Below are 23,354 nucleotides of genomic sequence, written 5' to 3' on the forward strand. Positions count from 1 at the left end.
GTCCTGCTTTCACCTTTGCGAAACCTCTTTCCTGATTCTTGTTATTTCTCCTCTGACTCCTTCTGGAATCAACTCATTGGGCAGGTGAGGTGTCCCATTACAAGTCTCTGACGTCAGTAAAAAATAGAATAACTTAATTCCAAAGCCCCATTATACACTAAATTCCTATATTTAGTCTCTAGTCTGTTTTCAATCCCATATCATGTTCAGCCACATTGTCCAGTAAAGCTTACGAAAGATAGTGTTTCTTTTCTTTTCTTTTTTTTTTTTAGATTTTATTTATTTATTTGACAGAGAGAGAGAGATCACAAGTAGGCAGAGAGGGGGGAGGAAGCAGGCTGCTTGCTGAGCAGAGTCCGACTCGGGGCTCGATCCCAGGACCCTGAGATCATGACTTAAGCCGAAGGCAGAGGCTTAACCCACCCAGGCACCCCAAAGACAGTGTTTCAATGACTACTATATAACAGCATAGCTAGCAACATACACATGGGTAAAACCCTCAGTGGGGCCAACAGAACAAAACTCAGGGAAAGTAGAACATAGAAGATACTTGGCTCTTCTGGTTACCTCTGTCAGCCCACTTCCTTATCCCTCCTCCCAAGAGAAGAGCTGCTACTATGGCTGGCCATCCTCCGTAGACCTAGTTACATAGATGATGGGAAACATTGTTTTGAGATGATGGGTCAAACATGAGGAAGATTTGGAAACAGTCGTGAAAAATCACAAAAGTTTGATTAAACAAAAATAGAAACACATCCCTTGTCTTCGATAGGACCAATTAACATAATAAAAATTTCAAGTCTCTCCAAATTAATATGCTAACTTAAGGTAATTCCCCAAAAAGATGCCAGCAAAATTTTTCCTGGCATTGGATCATAAGACTCATATGGAAAAATAAATAAGCAAAATATGCACGTATATCATCAAAAGGAAGAGCAATTAGAGGGGTTGGCCTTACCGTATATTAAAAATTACTGTAGAGAGCCTATAATTAAAACAATGTGGTGTTGATGCCTGGCTAGCAGACAAACCAGTGGAAACAATTTCAAGTATATATGGAAATTTAGCATATGACAAAGGAAGCATCTTAAATCATTGAGGGGAAAGATTAACTTTTTTAAAAAGTACCAGCACAACTAGAGAGCCATTTGAAAAAAATTATATATTTAGATTTGTGTCCCTTATTTTACATTAAAATATACTCCAAATAGATCCTTCATTTCAATGTAAAAAAATGAAAAGATACATTTAAGAATAAAACATGTCTATTTCTTTATTACCTGGACATGAGGAAGGCTGTTGTATTATAACTCAAATTCCAGAAGCCATAGACAGAGATTGGTACATTTAAGTACTTCTCTATACATCTAATATCTAATGTGTTTATCTATATCTACATACATGCAGACAAATATAAACTTTTACTTGGCAAAGCCATCATAAGCAAAGTCAAAAGACAAGTGAAAAACTGGCAGAAAATATTTTCAGCTTAAATTACACAAAATAGTTAAGTTCTATCAATGCATAACAAAGAATAAAGAAGAGTATTGATAGATGCTACATGGATGGACCTCAAAAACACGCTAAGAGAAAGAAGCCAGTTACAGAAGCTCACATACTGTGTGGAACACCGGACCCTGGGATCCTGACCTGAGCCCAAGGCAGGAGCTTAACCAACTGAGCCCCCCAGGCTCCCCTGTGCAATACCATGTATATGGAACATCTAGACTAGGCAAATCCATAGAGATGGAGATGGAGAGTAGATTAGTGGTCAAGTAGGGCTGGGTGGGGTAGGGGTAAGGATTGAGGCTGAGGGATGACGGCTAATAATCATCCCAAGTGGTGATGGTTGCGTATCTATAAACACACTGCTTACTGAATGGCGCTCTTTAAATGGGTGACCATGATGCTATGTAAATCATATCGTAATAAAATTGTTAAAAAGTCAAAGACAAAAACCTGGTAGGAAAATGGCCAGAAATACTGAGACCGTTCCCAAGAGATGACAGGTAATTGCCTTTGAAACATTGGAAAAAGTATTCAGCATCATTCTTCATCAAGGCGATGCAAATGCAGCAGAGGGCTGATTTATTTTCGGACTGGGGCAATAAAGATAATATTTTCTTAGGAGTAAAGGTTGGACAGGTTTCTTGCAGCTCCCTTATATAAGATTGGGGGTTTTCTAGACTCAGGTTTCCTCTGCTGTTGCACAGACTCTCCTGGGCACATCATCCACGTGGGCTGCTCCACATCATCCCCATGGGACTTGGGGTGGGGACAAGATGAACCAATGCCAGCATGGGGCTCAGGCTCCTGCTCTGCCATAAGTAATGGCTTCTTTTGTTTTTGACTGAAAGTCTAAAGTCTGCTGGCAGCACCTACTGAGGCTAACTTGTTAGCATGCGGGTAAGGTGAAATCTCACAGCCTTCCCACTTCTAGATAGCTCCAAGTGCAAAAGCCTGAAAAAAAGTCATATTACATTGGTAATCCTGGGGATAAACAGGTATTCTTATTTTTTAAAAGGCTTTATTTTGGGGGCGTCTGGGTGGCTCAGTCGGTTGGTTAAGCATCCAACTCTTATCTCAGCTCAGGTTTTGATCTCAGGGTTATGAGTTCAAGCCCCATGTTGGGCTCTGTGCTGGGCATGGCACCTACTTAAAATAATAATAATGATAATAATAAATATAAAAGCCTTTATTTTGAAGTTATCTCTACACCCAACATGGGACTCAAACCGTGCTCAAACTCAAACTCAAACTCAAATTAATTTATTTTAAATTTATTTATTTATTTGAGAGAGAGCAAAAGAGTGCATAAACGGGGTTAGGTCAGGGTGGGGAGGGGCAGAGGGAGAAGCAGACACTCTGCTGAGCAGGGAGTCTGATGTGGGGCTCAATCCCACGACTCTGAGATCGCCTGAGCCCAAGTCAGGTGCTCCAGCTCAACCAGCTGAGCCACCCACGCACACCCAGATATTCTTAAACATTGCTAGCAAGATTGCAAAGTAGTAAAACCTCCCTGGAGGGAAAATTGGGCAATATTTAGCAAAATTATTATATATGTATTTATCCTGTGATTCACTGATCTTTCTAGGAACCTAGCTGAAGAGAGACTTTCACAAATGCAAAATATGATTTGCACATACTCTGCATGGGGAGATTATTTGTAATGAGAAAAGTTTGAAAACAAATCCAAGTATCCATCACTAGAAGACTGAATAAACTAGGGCATATCCACACATAAACATATTTGTATATACTTGTACATATATATATGTACTTATTTTCATGAAAAAGGGAAGAGTAAACAAGACATTTTTGAAAATGGAAATGATTCCTATGAGGATTGGTAGAAGGTATAAGGAATAAAGGTGGGAGCAAGAATTTAATTCTCTGGGTATCCTTTTTATGTAGCTTTGACTTTTGAACCATGTAAATGATTTAAATATTCAAAAAATAAAATTAAGTGAAATAAGAAAAAAAATCCTAAAATTGAACATGAACAGAAACCAGTGACCTGAATATAAAACCCAGTCGTGGGGCGCCTGGGTGGCTCAGCTGGTTAAGCCTTTGCCTTCAGCTCAGGTTATGATCTCAGGGTCCTGGGATTGAGCCCTGCATTGGGCTTTCTGCTCAGCGGGGAGCCTGCTTCTCCCTCTCTCTCTGCCTGCCTCTCTGCCTACTTGTGATCTCTCTCTGTCAAGTAAATAATACAATCTTTTAAAAAACAAACAAACAAAACAGTCACACTGAGAAAATATTATTATTTTTTAGATTTTATTTTTAAGTCATCTCTACACCCAATGTGGGGCTCAAACTTACAACCTCAAGATCAAGAGTCACACTCAACTGACTGAGCCAGCCAGGCACCCTGAGAAAATAATTACTTAAAGTTACTTTGGAACATAGAACACTGTAACATTTTCCTCATATAAAGTCTAAGGACAAATAAAAGTACAAAGAAAGGTATTTTGAATTGCATTCTGTAGGTTATTGTTAGTAACATTGTTGTTCTTCTGCATTTGCATATTATAAAATAAAACAAGGAGATATTAATATTATTAGGAACCAAGATGTCCAAGTTAAGAAGATATGGGGAAAAAAAGCACTATATGGGTGCCTGAGTGGCCCAGTGGGTAGAACATGTGACTCTTGATCTTGGGATTGTGAGTTCAAGCCCCATGTTGGGTGTGGAGATTACTTAAAAATAATATCTTAGAAAAGAAAAAGCACTATAATGCTAACTTTGAGTTGGAATTATTAATATAAACTCATTATATATAGTCTTTATATGTAGTCATTATATATAGTCCTGAGAGTCAGGCATAGGAGATACAAAGATGAATCATAAAGGTAGAGGCTTTACTATGATAGAGTTTATAGGCGCCTGGGTGACTTGATTAGTTAAGTGTCTGTCTGCTTCTCCCTCTTCCTCTGTTCACAGCTCCCCTGCTTGCATGCGCTCTCTTAAATAAATAAATAAATAAATAAATAAATAAAGTCTTAGAAAGAAAAAGGAAAGAATACAAGTGCTCAGAGTGAGGACAACTTGTGCTCCGAATGAGCAGTTTGGATCACTCCACATGTGTGGGAAGTTTCAGGCTTCTGGTGAGAGGAAAGAAACACACAGGCCTGTGCTGAGTTGTTCGGGCTTGTACTTAAAAGCAGCAATGCCTGCCCCTCCCAGACAAGACTGAGAAATGTTCTGTGCTTTTCCATCTCTCTCTAATAAGAAACATCTTGCTTTGGAGCCACACAAGTTTCAAAAGGAACTGTCAGCTCGTTTTCAGCCCAGCTCACAATTTTCATGGGAAAAGAGATCTTGTGGCACTTGGAGTGATGGTGTCCCTCATCAGGATTAGGCCAGTGACTGAATTTAAGGTGGAGAAATCATGAGCTAGATCTAAAGTGAGAGAGCTCCAGGCTGCGCCTTCATGGCGTGTGTCTTGTAAGGTGTGCGAAGGGGAGAGGACCCCTGTATATACCCTGCCTATACCGTACCAATAAAGCTCGGTGACTGTAAAATTTCCTTGCAAAGTCTAGCACTCATGAAAGATTTACAAGTGGAGATAGGAATCTCCCTTTTCATACAATGTGATAAGGAGTTTCAGGTTTCTGGATGTCTGGCCTATGAGGTGTTCACCATCTAAAAAGTTAGTGCTTGGGGCGCCTGGGTGGCTCAGTGGGTTAAGCCGCTGCCTTCGGCTCAGGTCATGATCTCAGAGTCCTGGGATCGAGCCCCACATCGGGCTCTCTGCTCGGCGGGGAGCCTGCTTCCTCCTCTCTCTCTGCCTGCCTCTCTGCCTGCTTGTGATCTCTGTCTGTCAAATAAATAAATAAAATCTTTAAAAAAAAAAAAATAAAAAATAAAAAGTTAGTGCTTGAGAGCAGTTACCCAGTGAACCAACAGATACCTAGGAACTCGTACCAATTGAAGCTGGGTGGTCCCCAAATGAAAGTGAACACAAAGTCAGCAGATTAATGTTGTGTTAGCCATATCATAAGCAAACCCTAGTCAGCTGGACACAGGCTTGGGAGTGAGTAAGGACCCAAAGGGCAATACGAAGGATGGGGACCTTCTAGGCCGTGGTGTGCAGGTAAATGCTTAACAGCAGATTCTCTGGGAGAGTGGGAGGGGAAGAGGCCCCAATTTGTAGTTTTCTGTTTTTCCACTGTGTAAATGTTTTCACAGGTTGGTTTCAAGCTGTGGAGAATTTAACCAGCAAGACTCCTGACAATTCAACAATGGGTTCTCCTATTTCTGTCCATGGGTATCTCCTGATTCTGTCCGGCTCCAGCAGCTTACAGGTACCATAGTTAAGAGGTAACAAGCTGTCAACAATCCAGAATCTTAAACCGAAAGAGGTAAAGGAGAATGATGAGGAAAATTACAAAAATACGCATACAAATTGAAGTGCGATGATGTGTAGCACTAGTCCCATGACTTCCCATGTTCCCTGGGGCTTGGGCTGTTGCCTTCATCCAGTCATTAGTTTATTCTGATAGTCTTGAGCAGAAGCTGTTTTCCTGCAGTTTTCTGCTTCCGGAGGACTCCTCAGAACCCTCAGGTTAAGGTCTGTAGCAGGAACAGTCCTTCTGACTCAAGAAGGGCTGCTTTCTCCTTCATTAGCCAGCAGGGAAGCAAGGGTCAGCATTCCGGACAGCAGCTGGCCAGTTAGTTGCATATAGTGCCAGCCAGGCATCATTCCCACTGAGGCCAAGGACAGCCTTTTTCTCATGTCTCTTTAAGATGACATCTTGGAGTTTCATTTATTTCATTTTTATTTTTTAAAAGGTTTTATTTATTTATTTGAGATAGAGAGCACAAGAGAGTGAGCAAGCATGGGCAGGGGTGGGGAGGGCAGAGGGAGAGGGAGAAGCAGGTTCCCCACTGAGCAGGGAGGCTGATGTGATGTGCAGGGCTTGATCCCAGAGAGCCGGGATCATGACCCAAGCCAAATGCAAATGCCCAACCAACTGAGCCACCCAGGCTCCCCTCCTCTGGGTTTTAAATAGTGGATAGGTTTGTTTTATAGGATGTTTTAGAAAAGCTACTCACATCTGTTGATAAAATTGTGCAATGATTCCACTTACATGAGATATCTAGAATAGTCAAGTTCATAGGGATAGTAGAGTGGTGGTGGCTAGGGTCTGGGGAAAGAGGAAAAGGGAGCAGTTAGTGTTCAGTGAACATACAGTTTCTGTTTTGCAAGATGAGAAAAGTTCTGGCAATGGATGGTGGTGATAGTTTATACACTGTACTTTACACTTAAAAATGGTTAAAATGGTAAAATTTAAATTAATTATAATTTACCAGAACTTCAAAAAGGTTCAAAAACTGAATGTATCACGTGAGTCATTTTTAATATTTGGCTATAACAGCCTGTAATAAGGCAAAGTCTAAAACGGGGGACAACATTCCCAGGCAGATAAGATGCCAAACTATTAGTTCATAGGTTGAGAATCAGTGGGCTGGCGATGGAGTTGATTTCATTGTCACTAAGGCAAAAGGCAACAGTTTAGGTCAAGTTCCAGAGTTTCTAAAAATTTAACTAGAATTGAAAGTTCGATGTGTCTTTTCTGTATTACCTGGGGATTGAGGATGATGTGGGCAGTGAAGTAAAGTATTGAGACTTACAAAGCTTCTTAATAAAAATTCCAATGAAATGAATGTTTCTGCCCCTAAAAAGAGGGAAAGTGAAGATTGTTGGGGCAATTTTACACAATGCATTCGGAGGTGCTCCAGGAATCTTTGGTTCTATTCTCTTTCCTATCTTAAGTTTTGTCAGGATTTTATTGCAATCAGGGTATGATGTGCACTAGAAACATCGTAGACTATGCTTTGACGTGTTTCCACTTCCACTGTTGGATTAAGGTGGTCACCAAGCTGTCTTTGCTATGGTAGTAAGACTGAAGAGCTTGTCTACTGTGTGGTGGTTACACCACTGCTGGGATGGGACAGGGTGGGATCCCTCTTGAAGTATGACCACATCATTAATTTAGAAGGACATAATCAATGGTTACTTTGGGAGAGAACGTGTTATGGACTTGAAGGACATTGACAAGCCTCCAGGGTCTTTTTAAGTCATAAAGTATACTGTGTTTGGCCTTGACTGACAATGGTATTAAATCCCAGATACAATAATTTATAGAAAATTACCATGCCAGTTTTAGTTCTTAGCAATTGGGTGTCTCAGCAGTCTTTAATCAAGAAGTGGGAGCAATGAAACAGCTGCTGAGGGGGTCAGTGGCAAGTGTGCAGAAGGGAGTTAACATAGCAAGACTGAAGTGACTCTCTTTAGAAGGGCCTGCTTGCAAAGTTGGCCGTTGACTGGATTTTGGGAGTGTTCCCACTGTTCCCCACTGATAAGGGTGTCCACTGTGCTCAGAACATGCAAACAACGTGGTTTATGCTGAACACCTGCTTTCCTTCTGGGTATCCGGTGTTTTGGTACCTGCTAAGCGGAGGGTGCTTACACGACTAGTCCTCAATAGAAACATTGGTCCCTGAGACTCTAATAGTCTTCACTGGGCAGAAGCATGGCACATACACATTTTCATTGCTGGGTGATGAGTGTGCTCTGTGTGACCCTGCATGGGACAGTGTTACGGGCTGAAGGTGTCCTCTACCCCCATCCCCTGAAATTCATTGGTTAAAGCCCTAATCCCCAGTGTGACTGTATTTGGAGATAAGGCTTCTATGGAAGTAATTAGAAGTTAAATGTGATCATTAGGGTCAGACTCTGAACTGACAGGATTAGTGACTTTAGAAGGAGAGATATTAGAGAGCTAGCTCTCTCTTTCACTCTCCTTGCACAGGCACGTGGTGGAAAGGGGGTGTGAAGACACGATGAGAAGGCATCTGTCTATAAGCCAGGGAAAGCTCTCACCAGAAACAGAATTGGCCAGCACCGTGATCTGATACCTCTTGTTTCCAGAACTGTGAGAAAATAGATCCCTGTTGTTTAAGCTACCCAGTCTGTGGTATTTTGTTATGGTAGCTCTAGGAAACACAGTCTCCCTCATGGCAGACTGTCTCGCAAATTCAGACCAGTATTCCCATACATTGTTTCATCCCTTTATTACTTATGTTTGTGTTCTGCAGTAATATGAGATTGTTTCACCTATGTCAAAGCTGTTATGAAAGTAGTATCAAACTGGGTATATTCTTCAGGAATTTATTATTTGTTTATTTATGCTCTCTTTCATATTTGTGAGATTTATCCACGTGGATACTTTTGCACTAGTTCTAGAACAGTGCAAAATACTTTTTTGGGGGGGAGGTTGCAGAGGGAGAGAGAGAATCTTAAGCAGGCTTCAGGCCAGCACAGAGCCTGATGCAGGGCTCAGCCTCAGAACCCTGAGATCATGACCTGAGCCGAAATCAAGAGCCCGATGCTTAATGGATCGAACCACCCAGGTGCCCCAATTTTCTGAAATGCAAGTGCAAGATCACTTTCTGGATTAAGATACTTCAGGTTTTCCACCTCAAGAAAGAGGAATGGAAAACACAAGGCATCTAAAGAGAGCAAGTAAAGGACAGAGTGTGGCACACGGCCGTGTCTTTCCATGCTTCCAGGTGGGAATCCCTGCACTGCTAGATCTTTCGCTTCCTCAAGAAAAGTAGAACATTTGTGGGCACACCACATATATGCACACATTGAGGTGGTCACAGAGACACAGAGACACACACACAAAGGACCAAGACAAACGTGGCCTTGTGCCATATGGGGCCCACATTTTGCCACATTGTGATTTCTCGCCTTGAAGATGAAAACCCCAGACTCCATAGTATAAAATATACTTTCTTCGGGATCTGGTCTTTCCTCTTCCTTCAGCTTTGTCTCCAAACACTCATTTGCTCAGAACATTCTCTGGCATAGAAGAGCATTCAATAAATATTATTATTGGGGCACCTGGGTGGCTCAGTGGGTTAAGCCGCTGCCTTCGGCTCAGGTCATGATCTCAGGGTCCTGGGATCGAGTCCCGCATCGGGCTCTCTGCTCAGCAGGGAGCCTGCTTCCCTCTCTCTCTCTGCCTGCCTCTCTGCCTACTTGTGATCTCTCTCTCTGTCAAATAAATAAATAAATAAATCTTAAAAAAATTATTATTTTATCCACTCTCTTTTATTTATTTATTTATTTTTTGAAGATTTTATTTCTTTATTTGAAAGAGAGAGAGAGAATGAGATTGAGCATGAGTGGGGCGGGGCAGCGGGAGAGGGATAGTCAGACTCCCCACTGCTCCCCGGGAGCCTGACCGGGGGAGGGGGAGCTCCATCCCACAGAATCATGACCTGAGCCAAAGGCAGCTGCTTCACCACCTGAGCCCCTAGCCACCTCCACTCTCTCTTTCATCTGAGTCAGAAATGGACTCTTTGTAGCTCTTTTCATCTTTTGGGATCCAGTCAAGTTTATTCTTAATCTACACATATTAAAAAGAGTAAGCAAGAAAGTTTCCTAAGTAACAGTATTTACAAGTGTTACTGGTTCTCTCAGTGCAGATATGAAAGGGTTGGGGAATTCTTACTTTGCTAAAAGACAATAGTTATAAGCTATTGCCAATGGTTTTCTGTGAAAGTAAAAATTGTTATGCATAGGTACCAGGCAGGGCCCCATGCATATTTGAGAATTTTCCCAAGATCTTCTATAATAGTTGGTTTCAATTCTCATGTCAATAACTTGTGGCCAGGGGTGCCTTGCTGGCTCAGTTGGTTAAGCAGTTGCCTCTTGATTTCATCTAGGGTCATGCATGAACTCAGGGTCCTGGGATCAAGCCCTGTGTTGGGTTCCCACCTCAGTAGGAGTCTGCTGGAGATTCTCTGTCTCCCTCTGCCCCTATCACTTGCATTCTCCCCCCCCCCCCCCAATAAAAAAATCTTAAAAATAAAAAAGAATAGTTGTGCCAAATTCTCTACTTTCAGTGATGGGGCATAATGGCATTTGGGGTCTCTAGGAATTAGTATCAGTTCAGAGCCAGGAATCCCTGAAAACCCTGGTTATTTTTCCTTCCTTGGTGCATTCTCACATTAGTCAATGGCCATAGGCTCCTTTCAGAGGATCGGAGAAAGAGCTATTAAAATCGTCTGCTTGATGCATTGGCAAGGTAGACAAGTTGGAGTTTGAGGGATAGCTGAGAAGCCAAATATATCTGGTTGCCAAATGGGAATGAGAAGGATCTTGTGGAGGGGTCAGTAAGAAGCTGTTACCCTGGGGGCACCTATGTGGCCCATTCTGTTAGCCATCCAACTCTTGGTTTTGGCTCAGGTCATGATCTCAGTTTGTGTCATGATCTCAGTTTGTGAGATCGAGCCCCTCCTCAGGCTCCTTGCTCAGTGCAGAGCTGCTTGAGATTCTGTGCCTCTCCCACTGCCCCTCCCCCTGCTCGCTCTCTCTCTCTCAAATAAACAGTCTTTCTTTAAAAAAAAAAAAAAAAGGCTGTTACCTTTGGTTAGTTATCCCTCTGGCTCTGCAGTCAAGCATCCAGGGCTGGGGCCAGGGTTGCTGGTGGTGGCCAGGGCTAGCAGGTAGGAAAAACAAACCGGATGCAGGGTTGTATCTAAGGACAAACTGAAACTTTCTAGGAAACTATGTTACTTATCTTATGGTAATAGCTCTTCTGGGAGAAATGGCTACTATTTACTCTTGCCTTCAAAGTATCTTACAAGATCTTCTTTTGGTTAACTCTAACTAAGAACCACAGAGGGAAGGGGAGTTGAGGAAACATGGTTTCCAATCCAGCATACCTAGTCTGCATCTATTCTGGCTCAAAGCGAGCCAAATATGTGTAGCTCTAAAGTCAGGGTCTCTTGGTGGAGGACAAGCTCACTATTTGTTGTGCCTATGGCGGCTCGTGATTCCCTGATTTACAACCCGGACTTCTCTCTGCTCCATACCCACCACACAATAGTATAGCAGCCAGGTAAATGTAAGAAGATACATTGGGGGGCACCTGGGTGGCTCAGTCATTAAGCCTCTGCCTTCAGCTCAGGTCATGATCCCACGGTCTTGGGAGCAAGCCCTGCATTGGACTCCCTGCTCGGTGGGAAGCCTGCTTCTCCCTCTCCCACTCCCCCTCTTTGTGTTCCTTCTCTCTCTGTGTTTCTCTCTGTCAAATAAATAAATAAGATCTTTAAAAAAAAAAAAAGAAGGTACATTGGATCAAGAGTAAGAGCTAGAACTCTGGCAGCTAGAAAATGATGTAAACATACTTTCAAAATTCTGAGCAAAAGTTATGCTTCTGCCATGATGGGGTAACTGCCTCTAGCTGGTTCCGTATTGAGTCACTGTCAAGATGGTTAAAGTGGACAAAGTACATGGAACAACTGTTTTCAGACATTTCAGACAGGAAGTGGGTTTTGGAGATCATAAACATCGCAAATGGGTGGCACAGCTCAGACAGGGTAGAACTGTCCAGCTTCAAGTGCCGCTCAATGTTCCTTTGAAAACACTGTGCTCGGGCGCCTGGGTGGCTCAGTGGGTTAAGCTGCTGCCTTCGGCTCAGGTCATGATCTCAGGGTCCTGGGATCGAGTCCCACATCAGGCTCTCTGCTCAGCAGGGAGCCTGCTTCCCTCTCTCTCTCTCTCTCTCTGCCAGTCTCTCTACCTACCTGTGATCTCTCTCTGTCAAATAAATAAATAAAATCTTTAAAAAAAAATTAAAAAAAAATAAAAAAGATTAAAAAAAAAAAAAAGAAAAAGAAAACACTGTGCTCAAAGTACAAGGTTGTATTAGTGATAGCGATAGTGAGATTGTCCAAAAACTGGAAAATAACCATTTTCCCAAAGAGGTATATTGCCAATAAGAGTCATTAGCTCTCAGCTTCTTGTTTCCTATTTTGGGGTTGTCCCTGTTACCACCATTCTTCTCAGATTTCATTATGTCAGCCTCCCACTTCTGGATACTAAATTATGAGTTGGTTACGTTACAGTTTTGGTTGCTGTAGTGAAGGCAGAAGTAACAATGATTTAAACAAGATAAAAATCTGTTGCTGAACCCTCCATGCATTAGACATGACCCCACAGGGTCAGGGTCCTGGGTTCCTCCTGTCACTTGTTCTGCCATCTTCAACATGGGGCTCCTGTCTTGGAGTCCAGATGGCTGCTCCAGCACTCACCAGGATGTGAGTTTTCAGACGGAGGGCATGCCTCTACTCTTGAAGGGCACAACCCTTCCATTCCATAATCAGCCCTTCGTCACATGGCCATATCTTCTGTAAAGAAGGCGGGATATTGCAGCCTTTGGCTCAGTGGCCTGTGTGCAGCTAAAACTTAGGAACTCTCTTAGTTTAAGAAATAAGCGGAGAATAGATACGAGACAATTAGTTTCTGCCATAAATGCCTTTCATGAAAAGAGCTTCCATATGACAAAACAGACAGGATCTAAAGAGAACCAATTCAAAGGTTAAAATAAGAAAGAAAAGTAGATTTTTTGGTAAGAAGTGATTCCAGACTTAGATACATCAATGAGAAATCCTGTGAAACTGATACTTTTTATTTTGTCTGTCATGAAAATTCCTACTTACATTTTACAGTTCCATTAAGTGTCACCTCTCTGATATCCCCGAATATTTTGTTTGTATCTCTGGGCATTTGCCATGCTGTAACATACTCGAGGTCTCTCCTAGCTTTGTCACACTCTCAAGGTGACTCTGAAGTAGTATCAGAATAGTGAGGATCAGAGCTTCTGATACTGGCTTATTTGTAGTCAAGATGACCTGATGTCTGAGATTTGCTTTAAAATACTCCAGCGAAAGATGGAAAAGGGGGAATAGATGAAACAAGACTGACAAATGGTTGATTTGTTGGAGAGAGAAACCCTGTTTCTGTCTTTTGTGTCTTTTGTGCATGTTTACAAATTTGTAATATAACAAAGCAAAAGACCAAGCCTTGAAGACAGCCAGACCTGGGTTCAAACCCTAGTGTCACCACCTACTAGCTAAATGACTTTACCTCTCTATAAATTCGGTTTTTCAGGATGGAAATACTGTGTGGGCCTTTAGGGTTCTTGTAAAGACGAAAAGAGACAGAATTCGAGACATCTACCACGAGGTCTGGCTCTTAGTAGCTGCTGGTAAAGCAACAGAAACAGACCCGGGTTTGGGCCGATTCCTCTGACCCGCATTTACTACGAGGCAAAGGTAGATCTTGAGCTCTGATCCATGATTTCTAGACCTAGAGCGTCTTCTCTGTTCTCACACTCATTCAGAAACCTCGTCTTGACTTGCAGTTCATGCCTTCGAAGAAAAGGAACATAATCTGGAACCTGGGACACTCGGTCCTGTAGGGTGTCCCCGGGGCCTGGGCGGCTAACTGAGGCGGAGCGGTCTGGCCGCCGGCCGGGAGCTAGGCGGACGCCGGCTCAGGACCGGCTTTAACCCTGGCAGGCGCGGACCAGCTGCGGCCAGAACCCAGGCGCGCTCCCCGCCGCGCTCGCCCCCGGCCCGCTCGAACCAGCTCCCGCCCGCCGCGAATTTGTCCGGGTCGGCGGGTCGCCCCCCTTCCCACTCCTGCGCGGCAGGGGGCGGGGCCGCGGTCCCGGCGCGTGATTGGCCGAAGCGCTAGCGCTCCCCTTCTCCGCCCCCTTCGGCGGGGTGAGAGGTCAGCGGAGCGCAGGTCGGCAGGGGCGACAATGGCGGGGCTCTGGGTGCGGACGGCGGTGCTGGTCGCGGCCGGGCGGCGTGGACGGCGGTGGCCGCAGCCGCTGATGAGGGGCGCAGCGCTGTGGACCCTGAAGGTGAGGAGCGGCCGGGCGCGCCGCGGGCCTGCGCTCCGCTGGGCTCGCAGCCCGCACCGCCTGGGGGTGGCCGGTCGGGCGGAGAGCGCCCCGCGGTTATGCCGGCTGCGCCGCGGCCCGGTTCGGCAGCAGTCGGCGACCCTCGTCCCTCTTCCTGCGAGGTCGCGCTGGAGCGCCCCCGAGCCGGGGCCGCCCGCCGCAGCCCTTACCCCGAGGCTGGTGGAGGGCAGAGGGGCCTAGCCAGCCGGCCGGCGTGCGCTTTCGGCTCGCGCGCGGGGAGCGGCTGACAGCGGTCGGCCCTGGTGTCCGGCCATTCCCGGGCGCCGGTTCTCCTGCGGTAGCGGCTTCGGCGTGATCTCGAGCTTCCCGGCGTGACTTTTTAAGGGTCCTTACGGTTTCCATTTTCTCTTGCCTCTTTCCAAATTTGAAGGGACGCTGGGTTGCCGCTCAAGTAGAGTTAGGGTTGTGAGTTTTTCTCAGTCTTTAAAGTATCTGCGATGGCAGGATTGTTGCTGCCTTTTACGTTTGAGAGCCCGTTTTAATTGTATTACACCGTGGTCTGCTGTATATGCACCCTGTGAATTTATTTTTCTTTTCTCTGTAGTAGTTAGCCGGAGTTTTGTACTGCGCTAAACGCATTTGTCACTGTTCTGTATGTCCCAGGGTTTCGTGGTGGCAGCCTTGGCTCTTATGTTGGAGTGATTGTGGGTGGCCGTTAACACTTTCTCCTGAAAATGGAATCTCACTGTTTCTGAGCAAAGACTACCTTACTTTATTAATAGGGTTTATTAAGTCATTGGAACAAATTCCTTAAAATGAAAGTCTCCCTGAAAACCACCTGTCACCTGGTTCACTCTTCTTGTTAAACTTCCTTTAAAAAAAAAAAAAAATCTAAAAATAGCCACACAGTGTGATTTATTGTCACTGAACTCTGGAATTGGAAGACACTTCAGAGAAGATCTGGCCCATCCAACTCTTTTTTAAATAGGAGGGAACAGAGCCCCAGGTGAGCAGTGGAGGAGCTGGTACTGGAAAAGGAAGTAAGCACCTGTTTTAGCTTAGGGTCAACTTTGGAATGCCACTCTGAAAATATACAGCGTTCTTTGTGTTGCCACAAAATTTACTGTTTTTAAATGCTGTTTGTGTTCTGTAATCATTTGTTGGCTGTATTAGTTGCAGTTGCCAAGACTCTTAGGCAATTTATGTAGGAGATAGCATAGTGTAGTGGAAAGGCAAGGGCTTTGGAGACACACAGATGAAGTTTTGCATAGTATTAGACAAGTCACTTTGCTAGGCCTTGGCTTCTTCCTTTCAGCTACTTTTTTATTCAACAAGTCTTTGTTGGATTATTTCCTGTGTTCCATTGATAGGGAACAAATATAGTTTCTGCTCTCTTAGACATTTTAGTCTATTAGGGAGAGACAAATAAGTGTAAAATGCTATTAGGGGAGAGGTCTTGGTGCTGTAAGAAAATAAAGTGGAGGGATTTGACTGAGTCAAATTTGATGGGGTCAAGATTTTGAGCTCTGTGTCATAGTTACTGTTCTGGTGCTTTACTGGAATTAATTTATTAAATCTCAAAACAGCTGTATAACCCCCGTTTATAGGTGAAGAGATTGAGGCACGAAGTGTTATGTAATCTGCTCAAAGCAGTGGAATTAGTGGCAGAACTAGGATTTAGAACTCCAGTACTGGTACCCTTAATCATGCTACACAGCTTAAGAGAAAGAAGCATTTTCCTTTGCCAGTGAAAACTGAAACAAGTTTGGAAGGGTAAAGTGACCTTTTTTGTAGGCAAAGAGAGAAGAGAAGGGTGTTGGCATATGTAAAGGTCCTGTGGCTGGAGGGAATGACAAGGTAGAACCATGGGAAAAACCTGGTTTGGTGGTGGTGTGCAGAGATTAATAGGTGGTTGTAGGGAGGTAGATATGAATCAGATCATGCTGTACTTTGTAGATCCAACTATCTTTTAGTAATGGAAAGCCATTCCTGTTGGAGCAGGAGGGATTGGTGAGGGTGAGGAGAAAGGTGTTATGGTACGTATTGCTATACACTTACAATACACTATTGTGTAATATGTGGGCTTTGATTTTTCTTTCCTGCTGTGTGTCAGCAGTGTGACAGAGATGCCATCTGTGTCAGCAGAGATGCCATCTTGTCCATTTCTGTGTTCTTAGCGAAGTTTTGGACCCAATAGGTGCTGGATGTGTGGTAGTACTGACTGTAGTAGAGTTACATTTGTGCCAAGAAGGAATTCCTCCTGGAGGTGGGAGGAATCTCAGGAGTTCACTGTCACTTCGGGGAAGAACTTGGAAGACCTTGAATTGCTGCTTAGCTTCTTTCTTTCTTAGCTTCTTTCTGTCCCTCCCTTGCATGAATTTGAAATGTGCTCTATTGAGCCGGCATTTGAAGCAGAACCATTAGAAAATTGTACTCCTCTCATTTCTCTTTCAACTCCTGCTAAGCATTCGGTCGGCTAGAAGGCAGCCTGGCAATTCCAGACCTTAGTGGAATCATTCTTTTAGCCAGTTAACAGAAGTTTGTTTGCTTTTAGGGTATGTGTAGAGTTCACCTTTTAGTCTTATTTGTTTTGTGTATTAGCCTTTCAAACACATTCTGTTTAAATACCTAGTTTTTTCTCCTGTATGCATTTTTCAGGGGCTCAGGGACCATGGTTTTATGGTGATTGCTACAGTTGATTGAACATCTCTGTCCCTTAAATAGTTTTGACATGTACTATCTCTTACCCATCTGACAACTAGGTAAAAAGTTGCAGTTTTACAGATGAGGAAACAAAGTTCAGCAGTTAAGTAACTAGCTTTAGGGCGCAGGTGAGCTAGGATATAAATCTTGGATGGCATGATTTCCAAACTTGCTTTTACAATTTCAAATTCTTTCTCATTTGAGAGATGGTCTCATTATATGGTGCCTGCACAGAACTTAAATGCTTAAGCTTTATGTTCCTTAAAATCCAAGAATTTCTTTCCTAGTCATGAAAAAGAATGTTGAAGCCTATCTGAATGCTTTAGAATTGCCCGGAGCTAAATCTTTCCAATGTGCTGATAGATTTCTTTCTTTTTAATTAATTTTTTATTTTTAATTAACATATAATGTATTATTAGCCCCAGGGGTACAGATCTGTGAATCACCAGGTTTACATACTTTGCAGCACTCACCATAGCACATACCCTCCCCAGTGTCCATAACCCAACCACCCTCTCCCTACCTCCCTCCCCCTGGCAACCCTCAGTATGTTTTGTGAGATTAAGACTCATGGTTTGTCTCCCTCTCGATCCCATCTTGTTTCATTTATTCCTTTCCTACCCCCCAAACCCCCTACATTGCCTCTCAACTTCCTCATATCAGGGAGACCATATGATAATTGTCTTTCTCTGATTGACTATTTTGCTCGGCATAATACCCTCTAGTTCCATCCATGTCATTGCATATGGCAAGATTTCATTTCTTCTCATGGCTGCATAGTATTCCATTGTACGTATATATACCACATCTTCTCTATCCATTCACTTGTTGATGGACATCTAGGTTCTTTCCATAGTTTGGCTATTGTGGACATTGCTGCTATAAACATTCAGGTGCATGTGCCTCTTTGGATCACTACATTTGTATCTTTAGGGTAAATACCCAGTAGTGCGATTGCTGGGTCATAGGGTAGCTCTGTTTTCAACTTTTGAGGAACTTCCATGCTGTTTTCCAGAGTAGCTGTACTAGCTTGTGCTAATAGATTTCTGACAATCACTTGGGAAGAAAAATTTTCTAAGATTATACCAGAAACCAGTTTCTGGTATAATAAAATGCTATGGACATTTGTGTATCTATATATCTGCTTTTTGGATTTTATTTTGTTCTTAAGATGTTCAAGGGATGCTTGGGTGGTGCAGCTGGTTAAGCCTTGAGCTCTAGTTTCAGCTCAGGTGCTGATCTTGGGGTTGTGGGCTTGAGCCCTACTATGGGCTCTCTGCTCAGTGTGGAGTCTACTTGTGTTTTTCTCTCACTCACTCTCTCTGTCCCTACCTCCCTCCTTCTCTCTCAAGTAAACAAAAAAATCTTAAAAAAAGAGGTTCAGAACAGAGGAATAATTGGTAAAACACCTTTCTGAATAAGGAGGAAAGATAGGGGACAATTTGATCAAAAGAGTGAGAGAAAAGGAGTTGTTCAAATGATTCCAGTCTTTTTAAAAAGATTTTATTTTATTTTTTTTTATTTTTATTTTTTAAATTTTATTTATTTATTTGTCATAGAGAGAGAAGCGAGAGCAAACACAGGCAGACAGAGTGGCAGGCAGAGGCAGAGGGAGAAGCAGGCTCCCCGCCAAGCAAGGAGCCCGACGTGGGACTCGATCCCAGGACGCCGGGACCCCGACCCGAGCCGAAGGCAGCCGCCCAACCAACTGAGCCACCCAGGCGTCCCTAAAGATTTTTTTTTTTTAACATAATCTTTACACCCAACATTGGACTTGACTCAACCCCGATATCAAGAGTTTTGAGCTCTACCGCGTGAGCCAGCCAGCCACTCCTGGGTGTCGTATAATTTTAAAAAATGATTTATTTGGGGGCGCCTGGGTGGCTCAGTCATTAAGCGTCTATTTTTGACTCAGGTCATGATCCCAGGGTCCTGGGATTGAGCCCTGCATCGATCTCTCTCTCACTGTTAAATAAATAATAATAAAATATAATAAATGTAGAATAATATATAATATATATTACATATCATGTTAATATATATTTATATTTATATAATATATATTTATATTTAAATCATTTAAAAAAGATTTTATTTATTATATTTTATTTTTATAATAATAGATAATAAAAGTAGAATATAAATAAAATCTTTTAAAAATGATTTATTTTAAATTCCTATTGACATTTTAATTAATTAATTAATTATTAAAGATTTTACTTATTTATTTGACAGAGAGAGGGATACAGTGAGAAAGGGAACACAAGCAGGGGGAGTGGGAGAGGGAGAAACAGGCTTCCTGCTGATCAGGAAGCCTGATGGAGGGTTGACCCCAAGACCCTGGGACCATGACCCCAGCCGAAGGCAGACGACTTAGCCACCCAGGCGCCCCGACATTTTTATTTTTAAAAGAAAACAGAAACTGTGATGGAGTCAGTATTAATAAAATCAAAATAGAAGTGAATTTCAAAAATGTTGGAAGATACAAGTCCCGCAGTGCCGCAGCTGCGGGGTGGCCGGCGGTTGCCGTGGGGACCACGGGCCGTCCCTTCTCCTGTCCCCTGGCAGGCACCACTCCCACTGAGACGCGGAGGACCACCTGGACCCTCCTCTCCCGCCGGCCTGAGTTGCAGCTGGCGACCCGGCGAGAGGTGGTACCGCTCCCAAGATGTCGCAGACGGCCGTGTCCGAAACCTATGATTTTTTGTTTAAGTTCTTGGTTATTGGAAAGGCAGGAACTGGCAAGTCTTGCTTGCTTCATCAGTTTATAGAAAAAAAATTCAAAGATGACTCAAATCATACAATAGGAGTGGAATTTGGTTCAAAGATAATAAATGTTGGTGGTAAATATGTAAAGTTACAGATACGGGATACTGCAGGCCAGGAACGATTCAGGTAGCTTTCTCTCTAATGTAATAAAAATATTTGAAAATTGGATTTGAAAAAAAAATGTTGGAAGATACAGAGTTACAATTTTAGTCAGGAAAACTAATAGCATCCGTGGGACACAGCTGGTGGCTTAAAACAACACACATTTATTCCTTCACAGTTATGGAGGCTAGAAGTTGGAAATCACGATGTTGGCAAGCCCATGCTTCCTCTGAAGGCTCTAGTGAAGAGTGCCTCTTGATCTCATTGCGCTTCCTGGGGCTCTAGCCATCGCTTAGCTTGTGGCTCCATTGCTCCAGTCTCTGCTGTGCCCTCATGTGGCCTTCCCTTCCTTCTCCCTGTGTGTCTTCTTCTCCTCCTCCTCCTCCTCTTCTTCTTTTTTAAGGTTTTATTTATTTGAGAGCGAACCCAAACTGCAGGGGGAGAGGCAGAAGGAAAGAGGGAGAAGCAGGTTCCCTCTTGAGCAGGGTGCCTGACATGGGGCTCCATCCCAGTACCCTGGGATCATGATCCAAGTCGAAGGAAGGGGCTTAATTAACTGACTAAGCCCCCCAGGCGACCCTTCTTTCTTTTCTAAGGACACTTGTCTTTGGATTTAGGGCCATGACAGGCTCCAAGATGATCTCATCTTGAAACCTTTAAATACATCAGCAAAGACCCTTTTCCCCAAAGAGGTCACAGTCACAAATTCTAGGACATGGACACATCATTTTGGGCTGCAACATTCAACCCACTGCACCTACTGTGTGCCAGGTGCTGGCTGTGCTGTGGTATAGCAGTAAACGTTTCTGCCCTCACTGTGGTTATATCCAAGTAGAGGACACTGCCCATGGTCACAGAAATAGGTAAGTTCAAAGAGTAGTAAGGGCTCTGAAAGTAAAAAAATAGGATAATGGGATAAAGAGTTGTGGCGATGTTGAGAGCTGGTTACTTAAAGAAAATAGCGGAGACATTTCTGAGCATGTGGCATTTGAAGGGAAAACGGACCCAGCCTATCCTGTGACAGTCTTGGGCACTGGTGGTCCATAGCACGGCCAAAGCAAAAGCTCTGAGACGCGACGGCATTAGGTATAGTCAAGGGATGGATGTGGCCAGTGTGGTCGGAGTGGAGGGAGGGAGGAAGGAGTGCGAGGAGATGAGGTGGACAGGGCACCCATGTAGGGGCACGCATGTGCCATTTACCCTAATAGTGGGAGTCACTGGAGGGTTTTAAGCAAATTGGATTCACGTTGGAGAGGAGACTGCGCCTCCTCTGTGGAGAATGTCCTGGTGGGGACTGGGGGAGGGCACAGTGGCAGCCGGGGAGACCAGTCAGGAGGCCACTGTAGAAATTCAAGTTAGTTGACGATGGTGGTGTGGTGGCGCTGGAGTTCGAGAGACCTGCTGAGACCTGGGATGTATCTTGGGACCAGAGCCAGTAGTACTCGCTGTAGGGTTAGAAGGGAGATGGAGGAGAAGGGGAAGTGAGGACCCTTGAAAGGAAGGCACAGACGGCTGCCGCGTACTGTAGGATTCCATTTATGTGAAATGTCCAGAATAGGCAGATGCACAGAGGCTGACGAGTAGGTGCCAGGGGCTTGGGGGAGGAGGGATAGTGGAGACAGCTAATGACTTAAGGGGCTTCTTTGTGGGGGGAGTGGGTGGATGAAAAAAGATAGTGGTGATGGTTCCACAACCTTGTGAATATACTGAGAGGCCACACTGTTGTATACTTCAAAAAAATTGAGTTTTATGGTATGTGAATTATAGCTCAGTTTACATTAAAAAAAAAAAAGAGCTCTTGGTTTGACCTAAGCCCCTGGGTGTGATAGTGTTTTAGAGTTAGGGAAGGCTGCAGCTTGGGAGAGAAGATAGAGACAGTAGTTCTATAAATGATTTGATTGAATTTATAGAACAGTGGGGGTGGTTGATTTTATTTGTTGTTTGTGGGATGATGAATGGTTGTGGGCAAGGAGAAGTAGTTTGAAACCATCTTCTGGGGTCAATGCGTGCTTCTGGGGTTGCTACGAATGGCAAAGGAGGAAGAAGGCTGTCTTCACATTGAGTCACCAGTCCACCTTCAAATGAATCCCATTTTCACAGCTGTTTCCCAGGTTCACACAACAGTTGAAGTGGGAGATTCGGGATTCAAACTCAAATCTGACTTCAGTGCTTTTATTACATTATATTAACAAATTTGACGAAATGGATAAAGGGGAAATTTATATGGCTTGGGCACAAAAAGTAGTATGAACCTCATAGTAGTCACAGGAAAGAGGGAAGCAGTAGGCCAGAAGCTGTCCTTGTCTTATAGTAGTAAGGAACATTGCTTCATCGGTATGAATAAACCTTGTCCTAGCATTGACTGCATAGAATACATTATATAAGGTAACTAGCAATCCAGTGAATAACTTTGGAACTTGTTTTACAAAAAATAAACAGCCATTTTTCTTATTTCATTAATTGCTGCTGATCTGGCCCTTTGTGAAAGCTAGAGTTGTGGAAAACCAGTTCCGTTGAAGATGGGATGGTTAGATTTTCTAGAAGCAGAGCCTGGAAAGGGGTTTTGTGGCAGGGGGTGGTCAACAGAAGTGTGAAGAAAGCAGCATAGTGCAGGGGGAAAAAAAGCTAAGCAAGGAAGAGGCCCCAGCTGGAGACCAGCTGTAGTCTCATCCCACAGGGTAGCTCTGGAGCAGTGGTTCTCGAAGTGGAGACTCTGTTTGCAGCAGAAGTAGCATGCAAGCTCCCACATGGGAGCTTGTGAGGAATACAGATTTTGCAGTGGCATCCCAGGCTGGCCAGTTAGAAGCTGGGGTTGGAGCCCGGCAATGTTTTCACAAGCCCTCCAGGCGATAGTGTCGCGCGGGGAAGTGTGAGGAGCCCTGCTCAGGGTTAGCCCTGTCCCGTAGAAACGGACTGTGAGCTGCAAATGTAATTTAAAGTTTTCTAGTACTCACATTAAAAAAGTAAAACAAGGGGGTGTGTGCCTGGGTGGCTCAGTGGGTTAAAGCCTTTGCCTTTGGCTCAGGTCATGATCTCAGGGTCCTGGGATGGAGCCCCGAATCAGGCTCTCTGCTCAGCAGGGAGCCTGCTTCCTCCTCTCTCTGCCTGCCTCTCTGACTACTTGTGATCTCCGTCTGTCCAATAAATAAATAAAATCTTTAAAAAAAAAAAAAAAAGTAAAACAAGGGGCGCCTGGGTGATCTAGTCGCTTAAGCATCCAGCCCTTGGTTTCAGCTCAGGTCCTGATCAGGGTCATGATATTGAGTGGCATGTGGGGCTCTCCACTCAGTGAGGAGTCTGCTTGAGATTCTCTCTTTTCCTCTCCCTCTGTCCCTCACCAGTGTGCCGTCTCTCTCTCTCTCTCTCAAACAGATAAGAAAATCCTAAAAAAAAAAAAAAAAAAAAGTAAAAGAAGGTGAGATTAATATTAGTGTATTTTATTTAACTCCATATATTTAAAATATTATTTCAACATATACATTAAAAATATTAATGGAGCCTTCTGCATTGTTTTGGTATTAAGCCTCCAGATCTGATGTGTTATT

At 43.7% G+C, this 23,354-nt stretch overlaps 1 protein-coding gene across 2 annotated transcripts in view; it reads left to right on the forward strand.

The window, feature by feature from the left end:
- PCCA (propionyl-CoA carboxylase subunit alpha) overlaps positions 1 to 23,354 on the forward strand; it is a 413,253-nt gene that overhangs the window by 2,855 nt on the left and 387,044 nt on the right. The window contains exon 2 of one of the 2 annotated variants that reach the window (XM_059378122.1): positions 5,693 to 5,808. In XM_059378122.1, the coding sequence (XP_059234105.1) occupies positions 5,746 to 5,808 (63 nt within the window). In that variant the 5' untranslated portion in view covers positions 5,693 to 5,745. Of the gene's footprint in view, positions 1 to 5,692; positions 5,809 to 14,084; positions 14,236 to 23,354 lie in introns of those variants that run through there. The other variant, XM_059378121.1, reaches the window with a different exon arrangement.

This window comes from Mustela nigripes, chromosome 15, assembly GCF_022355385.1.
Source record: "Mustela nigripes isolate SB6536 chromosome 15, MUSNIG.SB6536, whole genome shotgun sequence".
Classification (NCBI taxonomy): domain Eukaryota; kingdom Metazoa; phylum Chordata; class Mammalia; order Carnivora; family Mustelidae; genus Mustela; species Mustela nigripes.